Source organism: Gavia stellata, chromosome 12 (assembly GCF_030936135.1).
Source record: "Gavia stellata isolate bGavSte3 chromosome 12, bGavSte3.hap2, whole genome shotgun sequence".
In the NCBI taxonomy this organism is placed as follows: Eukaryota; Metazoa; Chordata; class Aves; order Gaviiformes; family Gaviidae; genus Gavia; species Gavia stellata.
The window spans coordinates 17,503,780-17,522,745 of record NC_082605.1 but is presented as its reverse complement, the minus strand read 5'-3'; the positions used below and the strand labels follow the sequence as shown (position 1 = coordinate 17,522,745).

The 18,966-nt window shown below is 50.7% G+C and overlaps 1 protein-coding gene across 1 annotated transcript in view; it reads left to right on the top strand.

Moving 5' to 3' along the window:
• Window positions 1-9,732: 9,732 nt before the first annotated feature.
• Window positions 9,733-18,966, top strand: part of PRICKLE2 (prickle planar cell polarity protein 2) — a 104,803-nt gene continuing 95,569 nt past the window's right edge. Inside the window, exons 1-2 of the mRNA XM_059823351.1 lie at window positions 9,733-9,774; window positions 10,122-10,207. Of these exons, the coding sequence (XP_059679334.1) occupies window positions 9,733-9,774; window positions 10,122-10,207 (128 nt within the window). The remainder of the gene's footprint in view (window positions 9,775-10,121; window positions 10,208-18,966) is intronic.

Below are 18,966 nucleotides of genomic sequence, written 5' to 3'. Positions count from 1 at the left end.
GGCTTTAAACAGGGAATGCTGTGGAATTAAGCCAACAGGGGGTCTCTGTGCAGCCCCTGAATCATATTTAACCTTCCAGCCCTGTATAATGAAAGGGTCATTTCAACACTTTTGATGCTCAGGTCCAGTTATTCTATGAAAATTACAGTGCTCTTCTTCAGCCTCCTTGTACAGCCTATTAAGACTAATTGCTCCAGAGACAGAGGTGATTGCTTCATCTCTTCAACGTTCTCTTCCGCCCCAATAATGGGCATTTTTTCCTCGATAGAAAAATAAAATGCATTTTGTTGAAGGCTGTTGGAAATGCACATCTAAAGGAGCTAGTCTTAAATCAGGACATTTGCTAGAAAACCTTCTTCTCTTGCATAGCCATGCTTTAAAAATGGGGGAGGCAGAAAAGGTCAAGGAGGCCAGTCTGGGCTTGAAAGACAATTTTCCGAGGCACTTCCAGACCTGGTCTAGCGGGTCTTTCCAACACGGCTCCTCTTCCCAAACAGACAGTTGAGGGCTGACTTAGAGAAAGCATTTCTGCCGGGGCAACAGTGTTGAGGCTAGACAGTTATCCTATCTACCAGGCAAAGGCACATAAATTCAGCCCAACCCAGGAGTCATTAACAGTTGAAGCAGCTCAGCCCACGTGGTCAGTTCTCCCATCGCTTGAACTCTTCAAATTAAGAACTCTTCAAATCAAGTCTTTTTAAGAAATACATTCGAGTTCATCCAGAAGTCGCTAACCTTAGTAGCTGTTGGTCATTTAGTGGGAGGGGATGAGTCCCTTTGTAGTACAAATTCCTGGAGGCAGCTCTCCAGCTCGCATTGCGCAGGCGGAAGGAGCCGATGGCCAAAAGTGGTGCCTGTCGGTCTCACTCCAGTATTTTCCAAGTATTTTTGCCTGCACTGGAGTAATCCAGGCAATTGGAATTGTAGCCTTCCAGAAGCAGATTTAGTTGACAAGTTTCTGACCTCTCTTTGCAATAGCGAGATGAAGAATGCTAAGAAGTTATTTTTGGCCTTGACAGAAGAGTCTGAGTTTCCACTTCAAAGTTGGCTTAATTTTTCAGCTAGTTTATATTACCAAACATAAGGCACAGTTTTTGAAAAAACAAAACGAGAAGAGAATAGTGTTTTGACCTAACCCATATGCTTTTTATACTTTATTTCCTGGGGGTATTTTGGTTTGTTTGTTCCAATTAAAAAAAAAAAAAAAAAAACAAACCTGTGAAATTTTCCATGAAATGACTTCTGCCTCTCTCTAGTTGTAAGTATTACTTCTGAAGCATTTGGAGACATAATCTGTTGGCTGTAAGTACAGGGAGATCTGATGCAGGTACCATTTTAAGCCGAGGGAAGGTCGAAATACATTTCTCCTTTGTGAAGCTGATTCAGGCCCTTCAAGGCAGTGGCTGGATATGAAGTGCAGAGGCTGAGGCCATCCACATCAATCCACTTCCACCAGGAAACCCTCAGTTCTGCTGGGAGCGTAAGAGCCCAAATGGTTTCCACATTACATCTCCTCGCAGGCTCAGGCACATGCCGAGCTTTAATGCTCCTGCTCAATCCGAGCCGCCAGCAGCGATATCAAGCTGCAGCTACTTAAACATTTGTTGGTAGTCAGTGTCTCCATCTCTGAGAAGACAGCGTGAGGATAAGAGCCAGAAGTCTGGAGTAATCGCTGAATACAAACCCCTTTGTATGCAGGGCAGAGGGTGCAGGGGGAGGCAGGGCTCTGTGTCTTTTCTCCCTTAAAATCATTACTCGGCTCCATTCACACGCTTATAATTTCTTCATCCTTCTTTAATCTGTGACTCCATTTCAGATGAGCAATTAAATTAATCAGGTCTTTGCTGCATTGTCCTTTACTAATCCATCCTCGCTGGCTTGCTGACCTTTCTCTTTGAAGCTATTCACTGCTTACTGCCTGCCTTCCCCCACCCCACGCAGAAAGGAGTATTTGCTGTGAAATGCTTTAATTGCTCCCACTCACGGTAGCAGGGAAGCGGGAATGGCTCCCTGCAAACTGGCAAGAACAAACGTGTCCAGGTTAGCCGCTGTGCAGGCAGACCTGCGCTAAAGGTCTTAGTGACTGGCAAATATGAGCGGGGGCTTATTTGCTCCCATGCCTCTCTAATCCCCCGGCGGGCACGAGCGAAGCCGCCTGCAGCAAAGGATTCAAGCGGGTACCAGATGCTGCCAGGGGCTGGAGCTCTGGCCTCATGCATGGCTTGGACTCCGCGGATGAAGTTGTCTCAACTTTGAGTCTCAGGTTTGACCAGCCCTTTGGAGAAGGGGCCAGATTTGTGGTGTTGGGAGCATGCAGCTGTACATTTGCCCCTGAGGCTGGCGCCTTGCCGGAGCTTAGCTAGAACAAACACGTACCCACTGGTGGCAATCTAGTCCCGCTTGAGAAAATGCAGCTACAGATAAAACGCACCCGCATTAGCTGAACCGGCAAATAACTGAGCTCTGAAATAATAAACCGCATATGGCAGAGGCCAATCTGCTGGAAGGAGGCGTAGTTCAGCAGTTGCCACGGAGGTTTGCTTCCTGGCAGCGGCAGGGAATAACACGGTGAGTCTATACACAAGTCTATACACAGAAGACACAAGTCTTCTGCCTGGTGAGAGCAGAAGCCAGTGGCCTTTCTTCCCCTCTGCGCTGGGGCTCAGCTGCTGAAAGACTTTGCTGTCTTCCTCTCTCCTTCACTGCTCTCTTCCCGGGGGATCCCTGAGCACACCAGGTCTCTTCAAATCCAGGTGTCTCGGGGGACAATCCACCCAGATCAGTGGCACAGATGATCTAAGGAAACCTCAGCCGAGGGCATTACAGCAGACCGCTCTGCTGTCTCTCGCTTGAGCTGCTGTGCCCATCCAGGTGGGACAAATGGAGAGATGCTGCCCTTCAGACACATTTTTTTAGAGATACTCCTAAATTCTGCTGACTGGACTGTGTAAAGTGGGGTGTCCTAAAGTCCTTCCAACAGCTCTTGTCAACATCTACAGCTTCATCCCGCTCTACGTGGAAAAGGCAGCGGGTGTGCCTTGTGCTGGTGCGTAGCTCACCTGGAATAACCCCTGAGAGCTGCACGCCCGCCCCGGGAGAGGCTGCCTTCCTTAGGTGCCTGAGATAATCGGATAATATCCTCCTCTTCATCAGCTCTCCTCCACGTTGTGCAAGTGGTATGTGAAGCTTTCCAGATATGACTTGCATTCAGATTTCACTAATGGCATTTTCCCATTTGATCATTCCTAATGGCCTGGGCCTTCCAAGAGCCTAAATGTAGGGAAGCATTTAACTGGGGAGTATTGGAAGCTTTAGACAGCAGGTAGGTCCTGGGCTGTTTGCCTTGGCCAAAGAACCGGCATCTCCAGCAGGTAAAAATAGCACTAATGTAAAACCTGACAACATTGGTGGCCAGAAAAGAAACCGTTTTTGGCATCTCAGGGACCACAGACATAGCTTTCTGAATTTTCTCTTCGAGCGGCCACCTAACTTCTGCCTGATTTGGGCTACCGCCCCGCCGCAACCACTGGCAGTCTGGTTTTGTCAGGTATCTCACTCCCCTATTTATCAGCAGGTTTCAGTCCTGTGAAACGGGAAGAAAAAGGCTATTTTCTTTTCCCCCCATGAGAAGAGACAATAAAGCAGCTTTAAAAAAATTCATGAAAGGACCGTTCCATCTGTGGGATGGCAAAAGCATGATTAATGTGAGGGGCTGAACAACATCTGCGGTGCTTCCAGTGCTGTTGCAAGTGAAGGGCAGGATGGCTTCACTCCTGACAGCTCACCTCCTGCCTTGGCTGCCGGCACTTGCCTCTCTGCGAGTTACCCCAAATAGGTTTGGGTTTTCTCATCTTCAGGAATGGACCTGAAAAGTAGAAGTAGCGTGGAAGGAGTGTGAATTTACAGCGTAAAGCAAATAATTCTGCTGGATCGCGAGAGAGCTCGGGGGAGTGGGGAGGGGGATAGTAGAAAATTACTTGTTGCTGTAGCGGAAGGAGGTTTTGCGCAAATTGGCAGAGCCCCACTTGATTGCTTTGTTTAGCCTCAAATTGAGAAGCATTAAGGAACTGCATGAACCAGGGCCATCTACCACCCACCTCTCCTCAGAGCGAGGCGAGGTAGAGCTGTGCCTGGGGTCTTGAGCTTGACAGCAAAGAAATCCAGTCCTGGGAAAAAGCTGCAGCGCTGCCGTGTTGGGGAGCCAGTAACGGGCTGCCAGGACGAGGAGCGGGCTGGAAGAGGAGCAGGAGGGAGGGGAGCGGGGCGGCAGCTGGGATGCTCCCAGCGCCCGGCACAGCCCACACCCCAGCGCCGACACTTCGCCAGCCCAGAGGGGAGGGGAGCCCGGGGTCCCTCCAGCACCCCAGCGGTGCTCAGCCTGCCCGGCTTGAGAGGGGCTGGGCCCTTTTTTGGGGGGTAAGCTTTATGTATCCACTTGGCTCGGTGTTTCATAGCAGGTGCTGCTCTCCACAGAGCGGGACTGGGCTGCAAGTTTTTATTGGTGTGGACTCCAACTCCCAAATGCTATTTGTGGGGAAATTGAAGACTGCCTTCAAAATTAACAATAGATGGCTATAAATCTTACTCAGTTACCTAGCAACTAACACAATAAAATCCCGAGGTTAAAAGGAGAAGGGTTGTTTGGAGATACCTTGGGGAGCACATAATGGCCATTTGCATTCCTGGGTGGGAGGACAAAAAAAAAATTCCGGGGATATTTACAAATTACTGTATTGATGAAGGAAAAAGGGTGAAATTACTCAGTGCGGTTTTAATCAAAATGCCTCAGAACTGACAATCTCACAAAAAAATAGTAGTCAAATGGCTGTGATAAAGAGCACCCGGAAAATGTATGGTGATCTGCAGAACTGACGGAAGGGTTTTGTTAAGTTGCTAAGCCCACTTTGTTACTGTTTCTGACATCTGAAGTGTGTGTACTGCAGACTAACAGTGTAATAAACGTTCAAAGTGAATTTGACCGGTATGTGCCTGATGGAATATGCCCTAGAAAAACCTACGCAGTGCAAAAAAAATTTAAAACTGAAGTAACATAGCATGATTCATGCCGGCCTGGGTTCCTGTTATGCACAGCACAGATTGAAATTCCATATCCCCACCTCAAACTGGGGTTTATGTACGGTCTTTTTTGCCTGCAGTAATTGCAAATCTCGAAGCTCGAATGAGCGGAAACACTGAATTGTTTCCCTCCTAAAAGACCCTCACGAGGGCACGTTTACCCAGGAAGGAGGAGGCTTGGTGGAAGAACTATGCAGTAAAATAGACGCCTGGTCCCTAACACGCTCCTTCGGCAGCTCTGGCACTTAGAGGCATTTTTTTAAGCCCTCCTTTTGTTGTTGAAAGGCTTCAGACGGTAACTGCCTAATAACAGTCAGATATTTATTACCTTCAGAGTACTAGATGGAGACAGGATTCACGCTGAGTTGTAATTCACCTGCGCAGGCTGTTGGCAGGAGGAACCGTGAGGGGACTGACTCAGTCCGTAACAGCCAAATTCACCTTGACATCGCAGAGGGGAGAAACGTATGGGTCCAGCAGACAAAATGAGAGCTGCTTTCTGCCTCACTCCCGTGTTTTCTGTTGGTGGTACTGCTGCCCTGCTGCTGGCGGTCAGGGCTGGACCGTAGGAGGCACAGGGGTGTCAAAGCTGATGGAAGGATGCTAAGACCTTTCTGCAGGTATTTTGGAGGTGATATCCTAACATGAACCATGGTTTGCAGGATAGAAGAGCTGGGGACGCTTTCCTGGAAAGACTAGCAAATTTTCCTGGCTCCATACACAGAAGTGTTGTGTCTGCCAGCCAACTTTCATCCAGAAGTGCTGGGCCAGAGCTGGAGGCAGAGACTCTGTGGTCTTTGGTGGCACAAGTTGTCCCCATATTTCCCATCCCCTGGTTGCAGCTACTGCTGTGGACCTGCAGCTCCTCTTCCTGGGTGGTAAGAACTGCCTGCTGGGCTTGGACACAAGTGACTTCACTGCTGCTGTCGATGAAGCTGGTGTCCCAACGGGGATGGAGGCCACCAGAAAAGCAGAGCCCTAATGGCATCTCCTTTCCTCCATGTGCAGTGGTGGGGCACGCTACCAGGTGAGACTTGGCAGAGCTGCGAGGTTGGGCATGTACCCTGGGACCGGGCAAGCAGAACAGCTCTGCAGCAACATGGGTTTCTTCTTTCCACCTTCTGCTGCTGGAGGCTGGATTTGCCTGAAGAAGTGCATTTACCTGACCAGGAGGCATAGCACAATGTGCACGTTGGACTAAGATGCTCTGCACGGCTTGTGACCAGACCTGCTGAGCCATGAGGGCTAATGCAGCCTGGGTACACTGCGGCCACTGCAGCACCTGCCCTGCATCCAGGGCTGCTTTCCTGCACGGATCCCACGTCAGCCCCTGCACCACCCACCCTGTGACTGAAAGCTAACGCAGGAGCTGCATTCTACCTTTCCCTGGGCTCTCTGATTTTAATCATAATTATTTCTGTAGTATCAGGTAGAACAGGGAGCAGGAGAAGAAGAGCATGCCTGTCATTTCCCTCCTCTCAGCCATCCATAACTTCAAAAGAGAAAGGGTCCATCTCACAGTGCACGAATGGAGCAAAGTGGGTTTTAAACTGGTTTAGTCATGAGAAGAGCTAGAAGAAGTGTCATCTCTAGGCAGGTTTGGTTGAAACAGAAATGGGAGGGGAAGATGACGTACGGAACAATTTAAGTGACAGCAGAAACAATAATTTGTCAGACAAACTGTCTGGCATATATTATCTGTGAGTCTCTGTTTCTGAGCCTATTTGACAGCAGTATCTGACACCCCCCACCTCCAAGCTGAGTCTGTCTCCTCTCAAAGAGGAAGATCTACATGTTTATAAAAACAAAAATACAAAAACCCCTTTTGAAAGTACCTCTCGTGGTAGCACAGGTAGGGCTGGAGCTGTGTTGCTGTCCCCTGCCCACCCAGCCATGCCAGGATGTGTGCATCATCCCCTTTGAACATGGTGAGAACAAGGGAGTGGGAGTTTATTTCCTGAGAGATCTTTACTCTTGGCAGCTTTTCTGGGGGAGGAAAGAGAAGAGGAGCATTCAGGCCAGTGAGATAATGTCTCCCCTCCCTTTCCCAAATACATCCCAGAGATGATGTTCTGGCCTGGCTGTTTCCTCATGTAGTTGCACCATCTGAGCATCCCTAAAAGGTGGATCGAGTCCTCCTGACTAGCCCTTCATTTGTCCTGGATGTCTTGGGCCAGAGGGAAACTGCTGTCCCCGTGAGATGTTTAGATGCCTAGGAGTCACTAAGGACCTGACTCCGTTGGGGTCTTTGGTACCGGAATATTTTTATGGCTCTGGGTGTACGTGATTTCCCCAGATCCCCTTCCAGACACACCAGGGCAGAAGCAGCGAGCACCCCTCTTATCTGCATCTTCTGCACTCCCAAGCTGAGCCCTCATCTCCCCTCTCCTTTTGAACACACTGGTGCAAGTCTTGATGCTCAGAGCCTTCCCTGCCTGTGTGTTGAGGAGTCACCCACCAGCATCTGCAGTATCTACTGAAATGAGGCTGGAGAATACAAGGCGTGCAGGGTGGCAGGCAAGTTTGGTGGCCCCATGGACAGCTTGGGCTGGAGGGAGGGGATCAACTCGCCTTGTTTTAAGAAGCAATTTAGGACCTGCCTCTTCATCAGAAGACTGGAGCTGTGATTCAGCACAGCCACACCTCCAAGGAATTTACCCTCCAACTTTGACTTACTTTTGCTGTTTTAAACTTATAGATGTCCTCACCAGCCCTATTATTGAGGGCACACAACATCTCTTGCAACAGCAAAGCAATTAAAAAGGATTTGCAGGTCACCTTTAAAGCATTTCCCACAGCACGTTGAGTCTTGTTATAAGTCCTGTATCCAATAATGCTTTTATTTCAGCAGTTTTAATTGGAGTTTTAAATATTCTGAATCTTATGCAAGACACCCAAAGTGCTAGAGATTTTCAGGCCCTTCCTTGCACGACGCTCATTTCCTGAAATCCTGTTGACCTTCAGTAGAGATAACAGTAGCTCAGCATCCCTGATATTACTGTATCTGACATTAGATACCGCTTAAAGGTAGGGATGTTTTAATACGAGGTCAAACCCCAGTCTGTAACCAGTTGCCCACCATGTGATGAAATGTGTGTGTATTTGAAGAGATCACCTCCTCCTTTGAGAGTTTATAACATATTCATGCACCACTGTATGAGCTGAAAAGTGGGAGAGAAACCGAGAAGGAAAATGATGAGGAAATTTGGCAGAAGGGAGCAATGGAGGGAAGGTGGAGGGTTTTGGAAGGGTAAAAATAGCAACCACAGAAAAACAGAGCAGGGAGGGATGTCAATATTTTCCCAGTAAATGAAGAAAGCCTGTGAAAAAGAAAATTTTCTCCATTATAAAATTCCCTGGGTTTTTTTTTTTTTTTTAAGAAAGCCCAACACTTATGGGAGGAAAGAGTGAAAATCTCCCTTAAACTTTTTGCCTGAGACGCTTCAAAAGGCAACCACACAGCTCCCAGCCCCTTTTCAGTCTCCTAGAGAGGAAGATACAAGTGAAAAATTGACAAAAATGAGAACTGATTAAATGAAAAAACATTATCAAAGCGTTACGGTTTTAACCAGCTGTGAGGCAGAAAGGCAAAGGAACAAAGAGGCAGGGAAGGAGGGGAAGGAGATGACAGGATCTGCGAACAACCACAACCACGGGGTGAAGCTGTGAAATGCTAATGGCGAAGCTGCTCCATCCCCACTGGGGACACATTTCTGAGGTCCCCTGTGCTCTGCGAAGCGTGTTTGCTGCTCCCCCTTCTCCCCGTGTTTCATTTTGCTTTGCCTTGCGCCAGATGTGCTGTTTGATTGCAAACCCCCAGGGGTACGGGCTGGTTGTTGGCCATGGGGATCCCTTTGTAGCACATCGTACAAATGACAGGAGGAGGCTGATGCACGAGCTGCCCCACGGCTCCCAGCCCCACAGCTCCCGGCCCCACGGCTCCCGGCCCTGCTGGCCCACAGGTAGCTCTGGGGGGACCGTGAGCTCTGGGTGTGTAACAGGTGCTTTGTGTCCCAACCCGGCATCTCAGGCTGCAAATACATTTCACGTGACTCTGTTTCTCCTGCGCCCTGCTAGTGTTTATGGACTAAATCTGTCCTCCTTGAGGAGGGGAACAGAAGCCCAGCAGGAACGTGGGCTGCTCGCTCCCTGCCTTTGCCTATGCCAGTAAAAGCCCCCTGTGCAGGGCAGGCTGCAACGTGCTCAGAGCTGTAACTTCAGTGCGTGCCCCTTTAGCGCTGCGGAATCCCATCTCTGCTCTTCGGGAGCTCACGTTTCTTTTGACACCCGTGCTCCGGAGCGTTACGAGTGCTCTGCACTGCCGGGCAGAGCTAACCGAGCACTCTGCTCCCGAGTGCGGCGGGGCAACAGCTAGTGCCAGGAAGGGCCCGGGCAGGGTCGTTAACTCTGAAGCGGAGTGATGACAGCAGGCGCTGCGGTGCAGCAGGGCGGTAGAAGCCGCCGGCCCGGGACGAGCCGGGGCGGGGGGCGGTCGGGCTCTCCCGGGGCGGTGCCTGCCAGGCCGAGGGGCGGGGTGAGGGGGCGGGAGCGCGGCGCGGCGGAGGGGCGGCCGCCGGGGGGGCGGGCCGGGGCGGCCGCTGCCGGGCACTCGGGCTGGGTTCCGCTCGGCTCCGCGGAGCGTGGCGCGGCGCTGCCATGTTCGGCCGCGGCTCCCGCAAGCGGCTCTCCGGCCGGTCGGTGAGTGCCGGGGCGGGGGGGGTGGTGGTCTCCCTTCACCCCCAGCCCTGTCCCGGCGGGGTGCGCACCCCCGCCCCGCCCCGCCCCGCTCCGCTCCAACCTGTGGCTCCGTCCCGCCGCCCGCTGCGGCTGCGCTCCCGGTGCCGTGCGTGTGTCCCCCCGCCGTCGCCCCCAAGCGTCCTTTTCTTCGGGGGCATCCCCCCTCCAGCCCCGCCGTGCTCCCTCCCCTGCCCCTTCTCCCAGCCTGGGGTTCCCCCGGGCGCGCCCCCCACCCCTGGGTGCGTGCCCCCCGGCACCCCCCTGGCCCGCGGCTGGGGGCCGGGGCTGACCTCTGCGGTTTGTTGCAGCTGACGGCGCCGGGGGAGCCGGAGCGGGGCCAGCCCTGCACCACCTGCGGGGACCAGTGTCCCGGCTTCGCCCTGCACAAGTGGAGGTAAGGCCCGGCGAGACCCCCGTCCCACCGCCCTGCCCCATCGCCCCGTCCCCCCGCGGGCAGCGGGACCCCGCTGGATCTCCCTCCGGCTCTCCCTTCGCAGGGTCCTGTGCTCCCTCACAGCTCCGTGCGCGTTCAGGGTGTAGATGGGGCTTTTCGGGGAGCACTTGTGTGGCTCGGAAAGTGTTGCCCACCCCGGCTGGCGGTTCCCGAGACACAGGTGGGTTTGTCGGCCCCACCGAGCGGCGTGCAGGTGTGCCTGTGCCTGGCGCTGGTGTGCGGTGCGGCAGGATCCAGACCCGGGACTGGGGTAACTGGTTTGCTGATCACCACCTCGCAGCCGACCCGCTCCCCGCCGCGGTCAGGGGCTCATCCTGCAGCCCCGGCTCGTGCTGGGGGCTGGAGCTGCCCTCGCCGGGCGGGGACAGCCTGGGCAGGCTGGGGTGGGCTGGGAAGGGGGGACTGGGGCGGAAGGGGGTCTGGGTGGTTTGCACCGAAGTGCTGTGTGAAACTCCTGCCTCCCCCCGGGACTCCACAGTGGGGTTCTTCCCCTCTCAGTGATGCTAAGCAGATATTTAGCTATTAAAATGGCTGGGGTGTGTGTAAGAATGAACAAGTATTTTTGGCTACTTCTGTTGCGTCTCTTTACAAAATGGACAGTTCTGGTGCCTACGAGGCGCAGAGAGCCCTGGCTTCCTGCTGGATCAGCCCCTTCTCCCCTCCTCGGGTTGTGCTCTTTAGAAATGAGTTCCTGCTCGAGGGCAATCTGGGACATGGCGATATTAAATCTGGGCTGCGGGCTCTGGGAGCTGGTGCACAGACTTAGCCCTTGGCGACCTTTTAACTTTATTTTATAGGGTATACCCTTTTTTCCCCGCATCCGCCGCACTCGGCGTTCCTCCCAGCCTCTGCCCTACTTCTTGGAGCTGCGTCGCAGCAGATTAAAGCACGGGTTAGGAGCAAGGAGGGGAATTGATTTATTCACGTTGAGTTGTATCTTAAGCTTCAGCCTTGCAAATCATCATTCCCGGTGGCGTGAGGTCCGGTGGGGCAGGGTCCCTGGGCTGAGGTCTGCCCCAAGGGATTCGCGGCGGCAGGTGGGGCTCGCTGTGGTACACCAGCCTGGCCCTCCCCAGGTGCCGGCGGCACATCTGAGTGCACCATGTCCCACCTCAAACCTTCAGAAGGTGAAGGTGTCTCCTTCTCCCAGGCTGCAGGAGCTGTGGTCTCCTGACACCCTCCCCATAACCTGAATCTGCCACGTGTGCGTTAATAGATTTTATAAGGTCACCCCTGAGTTGTCTTCTTTTCAGGGCTTATAAAGGCTTTGCCGAGCTGTCCCAGGTTTCCTCGCAGCTGAAGTTTGGGGTAGCAGGCGTTGTTGCAGAGGAGCTTTATAGTGCTTAAAAGTGTGAAGGAGAACTTTCAACTGTAGGATAAGAAGAAATGGGATGGTCACCAAAGCTGTTTTTCCTCTGCTCCAAGGACTTAGGAGGTGCTGTGGTTTGAGTTTTGTTATGTCACTGGGTGCAACTATCTAGCAGCTTTTGAAAAATTAGGCAAATTTTGATAGCATCCCCTCGAAGGCCAAACGGCCCAGCAGAAGAAGCATTGAGCTACTTGGGGAGCGTCGGATGAGAATGGTGTTGCAGCTCTGTTCAGGTTGTGTCCTCTGCACCGGCACGCTATGCCTCTTGCACCGGATCTTGCGTGCAGGAGGAGGTAGAGCAGGAGGCTCCAGCCTGCCAGGACCACCCGTAGCTGTCTCCTGGCTGCCCTGTTCTGAGGGTCCCCTGGACATGGGCGAGGACTTTGGCTAAAACCACGTGGATCATTCCAGGGGATGGAAGGGGTTACCCCTCCCCGGGCAGGAGGAGGATGGGGCACTGTGGGTACACATAGGGGTCAGCCCCCAGGGGCATTGCAGCTTGGGTGCTCTGGGTTTGCATCCTGCTGAACTGGCAGGTAATGCCAAGTTAGACCTTACACCAAGGACTGGACATGTGGAAAGCCCTCCTGCACACGCATTCTCATTTAATGGCCTAGATATAAGAGTAATTAGGCAATTAAATAAACGCAACCTATTTGCCAGAAAACAACAGAGAGGAAGCACGTACATTTTTTACTAGCCAGTGGTCTATTAATGCCAGGGACACGTAAGCAGGCAAATTATTAACAGTAGTTTTGTGGGTTGAAAATACGCTCAGGAGCCTGTGCCCTCTGCGCACGGGGCGATGTAGCCAGCTCCTGCTGAGGGTGCTCACCGACACCTTAACGTGCAGAGTGAGATTGGAAGAAAACAAGGGTTTGCAAGGAAATCTGCAGATTAAGGATACAAACCCAGATCAATTAACCACTAGAGATTTGTAAGCCTTTTCATAATCCTTTAATAGCAGAGTTTTGCTGATAAATATGAATGGGACTTTTTTGCTTCAAAGATGGGAACTGATGATATACTGCAGGGTGAAGGAAAAGAATTTATAAGCATGCAGGCGCTGAAACCATTGCTGATGCAGGCGTTGTCGTGTACGTAATTATGCAGGATTGCGTATTTCTAGTTACCTGTGGTTTTAGGTGTGATCTGTGCAGCTACTCCATCAAGCAGGCAAATTGCTTTGTTAGATGCCAAAGATTTCTGTGCCCATACATTCCCTTAAAAGCCACTTTTCTCAGATGGGGAGATGGCTTTGAGTGTTGGTTGAATTTATCATTCCTGGAAGCACATGCATACTTCCTGAGCCAGGCAAACCACTCGAAAATAAATTGTATTCTGCGGAACTGTTTTCTTTTCAGAATAAAACTGGTCTCTGTACTGTGGGTGATGTGCAAAAAGAAGATGAAAGGGGATTGCTAAGTAATTAAAAAATGTCCCTGGTTTTAGAGTTTGTTTTTGAATCTTATTAATTTTGCTCTGAAATGATAATCTCAAATTCAAGGTAGTTGGGGAATTAGCCTGTAAAAGCGTCGGCATATTTAATACTATTTTGGTGGAAGCAAGGAATTGAAAACACCCCGTGTTATAGACACAGTTAAAGTGGAGCCCACTGCCTGCGTCTTACCCCCTTGAAGCTCTCAGACCTCCTGCGTGCCACAGACCTCTGCCTCTTGTTTTAAGGCAGAAATTCAATTTTCAATTTTAAATCATTTAGCCCCAAAGAGGAGAAAGTAAATGGTTTGTCTGAAAAGACTGAAGATTGAATTCCATCATCTTTGGGCGTGAAGTCTGCGAGGACGCAGCTATCAAACTATAACTGGTATAACCCCCCATTTCTCATGGCCTGAACAGCAAAATGACTCCTTCCTCTAATCCCACCACTTTCTTTTATGGTAGGTTGTCAGTAGAGTACGTAAGGACTGAAAAGTATATATGTGTGGGCTGCAATCTGGAGGATGGAAATTGGGTGTACATAACCGAATCCTCATTAATACAGGACGATACTTGAAAAGTGGCTTTGTGTGGAAAAAGCGAAATCAAATTCAATAAAAATCTCCCAACTCCTTAGGAGCCCGGTTGCTGTTTTCTAATCAGATCTGCGTTACATTAAACTGTGTGCCATTCAGCTTGTTAACAAGCTTTGGCATTAAATAAAGCTGTCACTGGAGTTTGGTGAATGAATAGCCATTAGGAGTGTCTTTTGCATAATGTCTTGCAGAGAAAAGCCTGCGAGGGAGGTGGTCCGGGAGGAGGGAAGGGAGGGGAATTTATAACCAAGACCTGGTGCAATTAGTGTGAATACGCAAACCTTAAAGGTGACAAATGGTTGGCAGCTCCAGGAAGGGAGCGGGTGGCTTTTGCTGCTGTTAAGCCTACTGCAAAGAACTAATTTTGGATTTACTCTGGGCGAAGTAAAATTACAGCCTTAGTACTGTATTTAAAATAGCAGATCCTTCGTGTTGGGAGATTGGCATGTGTTTAGCACACAGAGGCATGGTTTGTTTGCTCCTTGAGAAAGCCTTGCAAAGAACGATACTCTTGCAATTCAACAGACCTTGCTGTTCCCTGCTCTCTATGTTCTCCTCCAAAAACACCAGCTAAACCATAGACACAGGACACCGAAACCTCAAGAGCGTAGTTGAGCTCTGGTTTGAGGAGGGGCGAGGTACCACCTGGTTTGCAAAGCCTGCAGAGGCAGTGGCGTGGGGCTGATTTCAGAGGGAAGGAATTCAGATGCTGTGACAGATAAGATAATTTTAAAAATAGTGTCTGAAAAGCTTTGGAGAAATCTTTGTTGCCATAGTTATTCTTCTCGTTTGCAGAAGCATTTAAATAACGGTAATAAACATGACATAAAGACAAAGACTGGCTTACTGGGTTTTTCATTTCAGTGTGAGGTTGTGTTTTACATCTTTTCGTGGAGTCTCTTTTTTCTTGCATATGCTGTGAAATCTTTGTCCCTTGAAATCTCATTTTGGTGGGGAAGAGATCTGCTTCTTCACTTCATGCATTGCTGTCACACATCACGGTCTTAATATCAGTCCTGTGTGTTTGTACAGCATGTAATGCCTGGCCCTTACCTTCCAGGGCAACTATTTATGTGATTGTTGACTTAATGTTCAGTGATGTTCCATATTAACAAGTGACGTTTTGGTGCCTACAATTGTTTCGAGCGTTTATTTGTTTCCGTAACTCAGCATCTCGCTATAATCTACTGCGGCCAGTCCCACAGAAGTCTGATTGCATCTGGCCTCATCAGGTCTGGGAGCATCTGCAAGTACAACCTTTCCAGCTTCCCAGGAAAGACCACCTGGAAATCCCCGATGATACAGGATCAGCCCAAAGGGTTGCGATTGACCACTGGATCACAAAACCCTCTGGACAAGGCTAAGCTGGTGGACAGGGAAAAGGAGCTGCATGTTGTGAGATGGTGACCTGGTAAATGAGGTGGTTGACCAGAAGCCCGGAGGTGTTTGAGGTTGCTGGGTGATGGTGGATAGGTCGCTTTGCAACTCCCGTCTCTGCCTTGTTGACTGTAGGCAGGGAGTTGCTAGTGGCAGTGGATGTTTATTTTCTTTGTGTGTTTGTCCAGTTCCCAGTGCTCTGGACACTATCTGCTCGTGTGTGGCGAGCAGCAGATGGGACTGTCCGTGCAATGAGAAACTCTCGGTGTGTTTGCAGCCTCAATCTGCGTTCGCCTGGCGCTGGCCCTGCCTGCAGGAGGGACGTCCCCGCAGGCACACATACGCATCCCGGGGCGCGTTTGGGTCTCTGGTTTGATGCCTAGTGCCTCATCCAGAGAGCAGAAACAATAATATTTGTAATGCAGCACGTGAACGAATAACACCGAATTCTGAAGCATTTGTTTCTACTTCCAAAAAAAAAGTAGTACAGATTATTGCTTCCATATGTTTTCAGCATTTTTCGTAGGTTATGTATCTTTCGCACACACGCTCCCAGCTTTTCCATTTCATGAATAACATGCTTTGTGCCTCTCTCTCCTTTAGGATTCAGATATTCCACACTTCCTTGCATGTTTGTTTGAAAAGCTTGGGAGATACGAGAATAGCAATACCTTATCTTGAATGGGCTTATGTTCCCATCGTTGCCGTGGCAAACTGTGCCAGGCCCGGAGGGTTTTAGCAATTTTTTCATTTGGCAATGGGAAACCCGCTGAAATAGGCAAAACTCAGCTGGCGCGGTCCATCCCATTCTGGCGTGGTCCATTCCGCTGCGCCGGAGGTGAGTCCTTGAGGGACCACAGAGGGGACAAGCAGGCTGCTGTCCCCAGGGGACCTGTCTCCAGGGGTGGGTGGGAGTCACCTGGCTCTTGAGGATGCTGTTGTCCTGATGGAGGGGATGCAAAAAAATCAAAGGTGGGTTTTGTCTGCTGATTTTAAACCCTTTCACACAAGGATTGGTATCGTTAGCTTGTTTTTAATGTATTGCTTTTTTTTTTTCTTTTTTTTTTTGTCCTAAGCAGTTCAGAAAGGAGTCGTCCCTCCCTGCCAGGTTAGTCATTGACAAAGTTAGTGTCCTTCAGCCTCTGTGCCCAGGGTGATTGGGGATGCGCGGCCGCTGTGCGCGCTGAAGCTCAGCTCAGGAGGATGCTGGAGCATGCACTTTGCTTGGCATAGATGACTTCAGCTGTCCTATTTACTCACACCTGTGAGATTAAGCACTTGTGTAAGTGTTTGAAAAATCAGGGTCTGTATTTTCTTTGAGTTTTCCACCCCTGTGTCAGCAGGGGAAGAGCAGGGTAACTAGTGATGGCTTGTACTGCTGCCACCGTTCCCACAGCGTCTCTGCCAAGGGGCAGCCGGGCTATCAGGATGGGAGTTTGGGTGGGTTGTGGTGTAGGGATCAGCTTCGTCCTGCTCTGGGACAATCTATCTTTTCATAAATGTCGTGCGCACAGTTGCATTTAAGGAACTCCCAACCAGTATTTTGGCCTGTCCCTTCCATGTCTTCATGCCCTCCTGCTGAAACAGCACTTAAAACAGCCGAGACTGATAAGGTATCCTGTTTGTGTTGGCTGCGAGACATGATATCCACTTTAGCAGAGCGTTACAATGTTGGAGGCAGTGTTGTCCCTGGCGAAAAGCCTGAAATAAATTCTTTATTTTTTCGTATGCGATGTACGAAAGAGCAGGTGAGGTATGTACTTGTTTCCGGGCAAGCCCCGGGAGCCTGTTTGAAGTCCTTTACAAGCCACTCAGGATTGTATTGCAAGAACTCAAAGGAGTTTGAGACACTTCTTGATTAAATTTCAGCTGAACAGAGAGCCCTAGTCTGCAGCTGGTGTAACTGGAGTTGTTCAGCAGCCAGGCTCTGCCCCACTCCATCTCAGCTGAGCTGCTGGCAAAAGCCAAAAAAGCAGAATTTCTCCTAGAGAAAGGGCAGCGTGGGTATGTTTTCTGTCTGTTTGGAAGCAGCCTTGTGCAATTCTAGTTTTATGAATGGGGTGAAAAACCACTAATAAGCTGTTGTGGGTTTGGGGGGGTTTATTCTGTTTCTGGAGTGATTGTGAATGACACCGATGATGGAGGGGGCAGAGCGGACAAACACCAAATTCTGACTTTACCTGATATTTTACTCCTAGACTAAACAAATCTTTTTAAAGTTGGTGGAGGTTTTTTGCACTAAGTTCTTTGAAAAATGATTACAGCTCCTGCTTGGTACACAGAGAGTGAAATGTTACCTGCCTGGTGTGAGCGAGTAGGGTTTACCATCCCGAAGGCAGAACGGCGGCTGGCAAGCACTTTCCCAGTGCCTCGGCCATGGGGCTGTGCTGCCGGACGCTGGCAAAGCACAGCTCCCTCATGGAGCCTTTTGGGATGGAATTGCCTGAGACAGAGGCAAACTCAGAAGCAGGTTGGATTGGCTGGCAGTGGGGATCTCCTTCAAGCAGCCAGCTGTCGGTGGAGGTTGCGGTTATGGATTTGGGTGCCGCGTAGGGTATCATTTAGTGGGACGTGGTGAACTGATTTAACAGCTCAGTGCTGCGGGATGCGTAAGGTCCTGAGCTCCCCATGCATCCCCTCTGAGCCCAGGGTAATGGGCTAAGGTTGTTGAAGTCTCTGATGAGAGGGAGGAGGTGGGAGATGAAGGGTCACATCGGTCCCATGGCATGCAAAGCCAGGCTGTCATCCCTGCCCTCGGCATCGCCATCCACTTACTGAGTTTTGCTGCCCTGCCGCGGCCTCAGCCCTCTCGGTCCTCCTTTCTGGCTCTGCAGGAATGCAGAGAGTCTGCTGTCCCCGCAGGATGTGTCCCACCGACCCCCCCGGAGAGCACGGAGCCCCGGCGGTGCTGTGTGCGGCTGCGATCGCCCGCCCGGGGCGTGTGGCACGTGTTTGGCGGGGAGGGAAAACTCCTACTCCTTTAATAGAGGGTTTGCAACAGGCCTTTGTCACGAGCGCGGTGCGGCGTGAAAGAAAAATCTCCCGGCCACCAATTTGGAAAGAAAGCAGGGTTGGGTGGATAAAGGCTGGTACCGGAGATCCTCAGCTGGAGGGGGCCGGGGCGCAGCTATTCGCCTGACGCCTGCCGAGTGCTGCCCTCCTTTTTGTTGCTCTCTGCTGTAGAGGGCTGTTCAGTGCTTTCAAGAGGTTTTTTTTGGGTTTTGTTCCCTTTCTGTTTGCCTTTAAAAAGTCAATCTGCAGTCTTTCATTTTTTTTCAAAGACATTCTTCCCCCCCGCCCAGTAATCCATCTTTATTACACCAGTGAGTCACTCTTCAAATAATCAATTGCGTTTTCATTGTCTGGCTTGTAAGTCTATCATTGAGCTTAAGGCCGCCGATAGTATCAGCTGAGACCTTTGGCAGATGGTTTTGCAATTCGCGATGCTCATTTGGATATTTGCTTTTTTCTCCGATGAATAATCTCCCAGCCGTGGCATGGTGGGGGAAAGCCAGGCTGGGGACTCTTCCCCGCGCGCGCGGCATCTCTGCGGTCACTATCTAATGTCGGAGGAATTTGTAACATTAGCAGAATTGTCTGATGCGAGGAAAACTAATTTCAGGGTAAGCCTTGCGAGCATGGCTGTAAAGAGCCTTTTTCTCGCGGGCTGTTGCGTTCTCGTGGGCTCCGGGCATGCATCAGTGCAGCACCGAGGCGGCCGATGGCCAGAGCCTTTCTCAGGTTCACCTGATGCTAGAGCCAAGAGGTGTGTATAAAATTCCGGGTGCTCCTCTCTGCTGCTGGAGAGGCCGTTTTTTCCCCTGTGGGTGGCTCTTTGCTCTCCGCAGGGCCCTGATGCCAGAGCTTAACACTTCGAGAGCTAAGTATTACAATTATTATTCTTACCGCGGAGGGAGGCA